An 8,820-nucleotide genomic window follows, 5' to 3' on the forward strand; every position below is an offset into this window, starting at 1 on the left:
TCTGCCTGGAATGCTGTTCCCCTTAATCAGTGACGAAATACTGTTCATCCTTTCAGGCTACCCCAAGGGTCCCTTCCTCTCCCAGACCCCAGAACAGCCCCTCAGTGCCACCACTTGGACCTAGTTTTTATTTGTGTTAGTATATGAATTACGCCTGTATTTTAAAGATTTCTTTGTTATTCTGCTTTTTAAAAGTAATTTTATAACACGTATTTTTATTGGGGTAAAATACACATAACATACAATTTACCATCTTCAGCATTTCTAAGTGTATGGTTCGGTGGTATTAAGTACATTCCCATTTTGCAGATGTGGAAACTGAGGTCGGGGAACTTAAGCAGCTTGCCCAAGATCGCAGTGCTGGGGAGCAGCGCAGGGAGGATGGGAACGCAGCCAGCCAGAGAACTCCCTGCTGGTGGGGTTGGATCTTCTTCATCTCTGTACCTCTAAGCCAGCCCCTAGTGGGGCCTCAAGCCTGGGGAATAAGTGAATGGTGAAGGAACACATGGCCTGTGTGGTGAGCATCCTGGGAGCAGCTATGGGATTGGTGTTCCGAGGGCTACGCTTCAACAGCCTCCAGCTGTGCTGGTCTCCAACCGCAGGCTCATCCAGGTGACAGGTGGCTCACAGACCCTGAGTGAACCGGACAGACCCCAAGTCCCATGATGCTCTCAAGAGCCAAAGTACAGGAAAAAAAAGCTGGCGCCTGGCCCCTGGCCTTGGGGTCCCCCCTCCCTGCCTGGGGCCGACAGCTCACCAGAAATGCCCTTCTCTCCTCTCTTCACCCACTGAAACCCTGCTTCACCTTCAGGACCAGGGCAAACCCCCTCCTCGCTGTCACTCTGGAGTCCCCAGGAAGGGCCCATCTCTTCTTCTGCTCATTTCCCACGTGTCCCTTCCTTTGGCATTTGTTTCATTTTACTGGTATTACAAGTTATGGTGTTCTTTACATCTGTGTCCCCACACTCCCCAAATCTGTGAGCATCTTCAGAGTGAGGGCTGTGTCTTATTTCATCTCCAACCTCTGTAGCATCTAGCACCATGCCAGGAATAACGGACACTGGCTGGGAACATTTAGAATCAGGAGGGCTGGAATCAAGCTCCTGCTCTGCCTTACTTACCAGCTTTGTGACCCTCAGCAAGTTTCTTAACCTCCCTAAGCCTCAGTGTCCCCATCTATAAAAGAGAAATAAGAACTCTGCTGACTTGGGGGCCGGCCCAGTGGCCGAGCGGTTAAGTTTGTGTGCTCCACTTTGGCGACCTGGGGCTCAGGGGTTCGGATCCTGGGCACGGACATACACACCACTTATCAAGCCATGTTGTGGCGGCATCCCACACAGAAGAACTAGAAGGACTTACAACTAGGATATACAACTATGTACTGGGGTTTTGGTGAGAAAGAAAAAAAAGAGGAAGATTGGCAACAGATGTTAGCCCAGGGCCAATCTTCCTCACCAAAAAAAAAAAAAAAAAAAAAGAATTCTGCTGACTTAATAGGGTTGTGATGAGAATTTAATAAGCTCTAGTTCATAGCTAGAACTCATTAACTACTATTATTATTAATAAGTGTTTAATAATTAATTAGAAACCAAGAATAGGCACAAATGGTTTTTCCTTCAGTTAACACATAAGAGAGAAATGCTTGCAAAAATGAAACAAAGTTACGGAGCTGGCCCCGTGGCCGAGTGGTTAAGTTCGCCCACTCCGCAGCAGGCGGCCCAGTGTTTCGTTAGTTCGAATCCTGGGCGCGGACTTGGCACTGCTCATCAGACCACGCTGAGGCAGCGTCCCACATGCCACAACTAGAAGAACCCACAATGAAGAATACACAACTATGTACCGGGGGGCTTTGGGGAGAAAAAGGAAAAAATAAAATCTTTAAAAAAAAAAAAATGAAACAAAGTTATGACCAAACACAGAGAAACGTGTCCAAAGTACATACTAGCTGTGATCGTATTCATAATCTTCACATTCCTGCTATTATGATTCTGGCAATAAGTTACACAGTCAGTTGCCTATCTAGGCATGGCACAGAGACTGTCATATCCCCTAAATCTTAACCTGGGAGACACTCATGCTGTCTTTATTTATGCCTTGTCACACCTTTCACACTCAAGGAAATTCCTATCACTTTTCCAAAATGGGATTGACTAGGAAGAAACAAGGGACACAGTAAGGATGATTACATTGGTCATCACTTGCACCCCACGGTCTTATTTTCCATCCAGCAGCCAATGTGACCTTTTAAAAACAAAAAAACAGGGGCTGGCCTGGTGGCATAGTGGTTAAGATCACACACTCTGCTTCAGCGGTCTAGGGTTCACCAGTTCAGATGCCAGGTGCAGACCTACGCACTGCTTGTCAAGCCATGCTGTTGCAGGTGTCCCACACATAAAGTAGAGGAAGATGGGCACAGATGTTAGCTCAGGGCCAATCTTCCTCAGCAAAAAGAGGAGGATTAGCAAAAGATGTTAGTTCAGGGCCAATCTTCCTCAACAAAACAAAACAAAACAAAAACAGCCCATGTTAGTCTCCTGCTTAACACTCTTCTGAAGCTTCTCCTGCCATGGGAATAAAATCCATACTTTTTTTGGAACCACAACCTACAAGGCTACCCAGCCTAGTTCCTCTCTGACTCATCTCCACTCTTTCCCCTGACCCTCTGGGTTCCAGCCACCTTGGCCTTCTGTCTCTTCCTCTAACACGCCAAGTGCCTCTGCATTTGACCCAATATTTACATGTCAAAATGTCACCTCCTTAGAGAAGCGTTTCTTGACCACCGGGTGGGAAATATCCCTCCCTTATTAGTTTCTATGTAACACTTATCATTATCTAAACTATATTATTTTTTTGCTTGTGTATTATTATCTGACAGCTTCGCCCCCAGCCCATGTCCCGCTTTCCCTAAATAGAAGCTCCATGTGGGCAGGAACCTTGTCTGTCTGTTCAACACTGTACCCACAGCCCCTAGAACACTGCCTGGCACTTAGAAAGCACCCAATACCTGTTTACCGAACAAATATATAGGGGTCGGGGGAGCAGATTATGGTCATCGTTCACTTTTTATTTTAATATTTGAGATAAATTTGAATTTTTATAAAGTGCATGAACTACCTCTGTAATAAGAAAAAAGAAATAACGCCGAAACAAAATAAAATTGAAACAATCCAGCTAGCATATTTGATCAAACAGATGAAAGTAAGACAAAACCTTTCTCAAGAATCTATTATGTAGATTGCAGGCAATTCATATATTTCAGTCTCCACACTGTTTATTAAACCTGAAAAGCTGGCCAGTTTAATGATCTGCTTGCTAGTCAGTCCACACTCCTGGACTTTTAAATAACAGTCATCTCCCCTTGGCTTACGGAAAGATTGTTGTTCGAACTTTCCAATCTCCTACTCACAGGATATTTATTTCTCCCTCTATGCTTTTGCCAATGCTGTTACTTCCCAAAGCATTTCCTCCCCACTGTGCCACCACCCTCCCCCCACCTCCTCTATCCAAAATCTTGGTCATCCTTTAAGGCACATTCAAATCTATCAAGAAACGGCCAAAACCGACAACCATGCTTTTAAAAAGCTCCGTGCTTTTTCAAAAGGCACCTTTCTTTGTGTGTCCCTCAGTCAATTACAGTTGGTTGAAAACAACATTTTTATATACCTAACCACACTGAAATGTCACTATACATTTTCCAACTGAGTTAAAAAAAAGAAAAACTCTCAGCTGGCGGAAAAATGCTGTAAAAGGCGGATGGGAGCAATTGCTTAGACTCTTCCTCAAAGGAGAAAATACTGGGTGGTTTTCAAGGGATCAAAAGCCATTCCCCACGCATTCCCATGAGGAGGAAGGCGGTGTGGCCACAATCATTATCTGGAATTTACAAAGAAAGGGACACAAGGAAAAACTGACTAGCAAGCTTGGAACCATCTCCTCCAAGGCTGTTGGGCACCATCACTTACATCCTATTACGACAACCATTCAGTTTTGACTGAGCACTCACAGCGTGCTGGGCACTGTGTTAACCCATTATGCGCATTATCTCATTTAATCCTCCCAAGAGTCTGGAGTGCTCATCACTATTATTATCCTATCAGAAGGAGGAGATAGAGAGGACGTGACTGCCGGTTGATCTGCGAGCTGGACCCGGGCAATCAGAGACTTTTTACCTCCTCCCCTGTCCTTGGAATGTACACCCCGCCCGGCGTTCCCACAGTGGGAGCCATTCCAAGGACACAGCCTTGAGTGAGGAAGGTGTTGTAGACACCATCTGGATGGTACACGTGACTGAACCCCATTAAGGCCTCTATGTAAACTTTCAAGATTCTGGCCGGCGGATGCAAAGATCCACTGTCTTGCAACCGCCCAAGACGAGCCTCCTATGTAAATTCACTTGCTTACTAAACCTGCCGCCTACCCATCTGGTGCGATTTGCTTCTTTCTTCAGTCTCTCTTTGCCCTCCGTGTATGGGGCCAGTTTCAGATTTCTCGCGAGAACTTCCCAAAGTCTCAAACCAGCATATCCCCATTTTACAGAGGAGATAAACTGAGGCACAGAAAGGTTCAGCAATTTCCCCAGGGTGACAAAGTGACAGAGAGTTAGAGCTGGTCTGGAGCCATTTCTCCTGGTTTCAAACCCCCACTCTTTGCTACTATACTATACACATCTTCTACGTAAAAACTATAGTTAAAGTTAAAGATAGCGGATAATACAACCTTAGCTAAAAATGACCAATTCTGCAACCTTTTCCCCCCTTTCAATTCTTTTTAAGTAACACATACTCAGTGTTTAGCGTCAAATATTTAAATATGCGTAGAAGTTAAACAGAGCACAGCTTCTTTTTAATGGATCTTTCTTTTTCTCCAGCATTTCATGCATTACAACATCATCTTGGCTATTGTTATGCCATGGAATCAACAGTACTAATTTTCACACTTCATTAACAAATAAATGGAGGCCCCAGATGTTATGGATGGATTCATAGATCCCCTGGGAGTTGAGAGGGAGTCCAAAAAAGCCACTTTAATCAGAAAATGCCAGGCTGTACAAGCCAGCCCTGATTGCCTAGTGGTTAGAGTTCAGCATGCTCTGCTTCAGCAGCCCGGGTCCAGATCCTATGCTCAGAACCACACCACTCGTCTGTCAGTAGCCATGCTGTGGTGGCAGCTCACATAGAAGAACTAGAAAGAATTACAAGTAGAATATGCAACCATGCACTGGGGTTTTGTGGCGGGGGGGGGGGGGGGGGGGGGGGGGTGGGGAGAGAGGAAGATTGACAACAGATGTTAGCTCAGGGTGAATCTTTCCCAGGAAAAAAAAAAAAGGTCAGACTGCAGAAAAGAATCTGGAGATCAAAACTTGCTAAAGGCAACAATCTCAAATTTAACATTCAAAAGTGAGACTCTGCATGAGTGCTTTAGGAAGATCTTGAGTTTGAATAGGTAAAAAGGAAAAAAAAAAAAAAAACCCAGATTTGGAGATGCTCACCAAAGCAGATCTGAAACTGTTGTCTTACATTTGAATAGGAAGCAAGCCTCAGAGTCTTTGATGGTTTGGAACAGAGAAGATGAGAAAGCTTTTCTGCAGGCTGTTAACAGTTTGCAGCTTAAGACTTACAAGTATAAACATTTCAGGAGCTAAAACGCTATAAACTGGGTGTTCCCTGCCATTTTTCTGTAGGTTTGAAAAATTTCCTAATAAAATGGTGAGAAAATAAAAAAGCTGTAAGAGAGTGATTAGGAAACTGACCACCACTGCAGCTGTAGTCCAGGGTGTTGCTTTATGTAATTGCTTGCAAAGGATAAAGGCAGGTCCCTTTTATAATTGAAGCAGCCAGGGCACAGTGAGCATTACCTTGAGCTCCACATACATCGTCCTACTGAATATTCACAACTAAGCTATAAGGTAGGTAACTATTACTATCTCCATTTCAGAGAACAGAGGCAGAATAAGCCTTCGAAATGTGCCAAAAGTCAGTCACATAGCCAGCAAGGAGCAGAATTCAAACTCAGAGCTTACTTGAATCCAGCTTCTATTCCGCACAGATCCAGCATTCTTTCAAGGCCACTGTGGGCTGCAGATATCAACAGGGCTGCCACATACTTATTAAATCACTGAATGTGCTCTAGGAGTCTCTCAACAGATTTAGAAAGCTTCCTGACAATGTGAAAACAATAAACCCTCATGTTCAAAGCAGAGAGGAGCTCTGGGGTCCAACAAACCTGGGTTCAAATCCTGGCTTTGCAGATTAACAGCCACATCACTGAACAAGCCCTGGTTTCTCCATCCATGGAAAGGGAGTCATATTATTCACCTCAGGAGCTGGTTGTGGGGATGGAACCAGACGATGCATTGAAAGTTCTGAGCACAGGACCTGGGACATGGCAGTCTATCAATAAAAGGCAGCCATTGTGGGTATTATTTTGAGCTTGTAGGACCCAGAGACCCTCAGCCCTGGTGTCATGCCAAACTCCCAAAGGCTTCTGAAAGGATGAAACAGGAGGAAGGACCCCGATGTAAAAAGGAGAAAGCAAAGGAGTAAGGTGAAAGGAGAAAGACATTTGATTGTGATTTTTAACTTGAACCCAAGAGAACCAGAATTCAGTTGAGCCATTCTAGGAAGATTTTCTGAATTTGTAATTACAGGGATGGAGAAAGCGCAGACACACACACACACGCATGCATGCACACACACACACAATCTTCCACCAGGAGAAGACGGGAAAAGAGCACATTTACAATACTTGGGTCAAGCATCGCTCTGAGATTGGTGCTGAGCACCGTTACCCAGCGCCAAGGCAGGAAGCTGAGGATCCTTGTGAGGGGCGAGAGGGCCTCTGCCCGCAGGCGGGAGGCGCTGTGCTGGAGCAGCAATGCAGGGTAGGGGCCCCGGGAAGCGCCCTGGGCTTGTTGCAGGGAGGGCTGGCAACCCTGGGGCCCCCGCGGTTCCCCTACACTTTGAGAGCAGGAGTTTCAACTACCGCGTCCTACCGATTCAAAGCAAAAACCCTTCGTGTATTTGGAAATGTTATTGACACCAAAATACGGTAGAGAGATCCAGCAAAGACAGTCGGTCCGTCTCCGAACCGCCTTCTAGGATTGCACCCAAACCCAAGACTTTGAATGAGTCAAGGGAGAAAGGAGAAGGAGGCGCACAGGGTTAACCTCCTCTAACCCTTTCCCTCCCACCCGCGACCCCGGAGAAGGCGGGGGAAGAAACGCTGGGAATCTGAGGTGTGCCTCGAACCTCGCGCCGGGGGAAAAGCAGAGCGGAAACCCAGCCGACACTCCCCCCTCTCCGGGGATGTGGGCGCCTTCCAGGACGGTCCCCCGGCTCCAGCGCCCAGCGCAGCCCGGGCGGAGAGCGGACTCAGCTCTCTCGGCTGCGGTAGGGCTCCTACTTTCCAGGACCCGCCGCGAGCTTACGGATCCGACACTCCCGAGTCCACCCCAGGCTCCCGGCTTAGCTGCCTAGCGATTTCCCGAGGCTGGCGGTGAAGCCCAGCCTCGAGGGTCCCCCTTTTGTTCGCGGGAGAGCGCGCCGCTGCGCAGCGCTGCGCATCCCCCCGCGCTGAAAAGCCCCGCTGCGGGGGCGCTTCCCTGGGTCCGCTCTCTACCATGCCCGCGCTCGCGCGACCCCCAGCTCCGGCGCACGGATCCCCAACTGTCCCCCACCCCGCCCGAGTACTCACTTCTCCCCAGTCCCTCCGCTTTCCATGCCGTCTCCTCCACCGCCCCATAGCGCCTCAGAGGCTTCTCCGTTTCCAGATGGGTAGACAAAGATTGCTTTAACTCCATCGCTGATCTCCGCGGGCAGGTCGACCGGTCTCCCTTTACTCCATCTCCACCGCGGGCTGCAGGGAGGGAGGCGGCTCCAGCCAGCAGCGTTTTAAGGGGCCGGGCGCTCGTGACGAGCCTCCATCTCTTCCGCCGCCAGGGCCTGGGAGCCCAGACTGGTACCCGGGAGGGGGGAGGAGGGACGCAGGGCGCATGCGCAATGGAGGCTTCAGCGCGGGGCGGCGCGGGGAGGGGGGGGGAAATTGGGGGCTGGGTGGAGAGAAAAGGGGGCAGATGATAACTCTAAGAAGAACAACAAAAACAACTAAACTAGAACCAACCCAAAGGGAGTAAGAACAAGGCCGCTGCTCATTCTGGAGCCTGTGGTGATGCTTTGCATGGGGTTGGCACTGCGCGAGGCTTATGATCTGTCAGCGGGCTGCTAGGTTTTGAGTGGGACTTATGAGCGCGTCTCTCTCTGTGGGCGATGGATCCATCTTTATGAGGAGGGTGCAGAAGCGTGAGTGTGGACCTGGATCTGTGATTCCAGGCTGAGTGCATGTTTGTGAGAATCTCTATCGTTCGCATCTGTGTGCATAATGTAAATTTGAAAGGGGACAATCTTGTCTGCGGGTACCTGTGTTGACTCTGCCTGTGTTTGCATGAACTTGAGAGACACATGAAAATATTTTGGACAAAAGTATAACAAAGCTGTTTGGAACATGGGTCTTCACTTTCTGGAAACCCAGAGGTTTATTTTACTAACGGAGCATGGCAGCATCAAAAGTACAAAGTAAAATCAACAGCTGGATTGGTAAAAATTAGTAATATTTATGGAATGACAGCTAGATGCTAAACATCTGCTCCACTCTGTGAAGCAGATACTATTGTTTTATAGAAAATGAAACTGAGGTGCAGAAAGATTAAGTTATTTGTCCAAGTCCTACACTTACCAAGTGGCCTGGCGGCACTTGAATCCAGACTTAGCCTCTTTATTACATGACTCCCTAGAGTGCGCAGGGATGGTGTTTTGTATCTGGGGC

At 47.7% G+C, this 8,820-nt stretch overlaps 1 protein-coding gene across 1 annotated transcript in view; it reads right to left on the reverse strand.

Moving 5' to 3' along the window:
- The window catches only part of BMERB1 (bMERB domain containing 1), a 112,118-nt gene extending 103,866 nt beyond the window's left edge, over positions 1-8,252 (reverse strand). Inside the window, exon 1 of the mRNA XM_023616278.2 lies at positions 7,693-8,252. Within this exon, the coding sequence (XP_023472046.1) occupies positions 7,693-7,798 (106 nt within the window). The 5' untranslated portion in view covers positions 7,799-8,252. The remainder of the gene's footprint in view (positions 1-7,692) is intronic.
- Positions 8,253-8,820: the final 568 nt, after the last annotated feature.

The sequence above is a fragment of the Equus caballus genome, chromosome 13 (assembly GCF_041296265.1).
Source record: "Equus caballus isolate H_3958 breed thoroughbred chromosome 13, TB-T2T, whole genome shotgun sequence".
Classification (NCBI taxonomy): domain Eukaryota; kingdom Metazoa; phylum Chordata; class Mammalia; order Perissodactyla; family Equidae; genus Equus; species Equus caballus.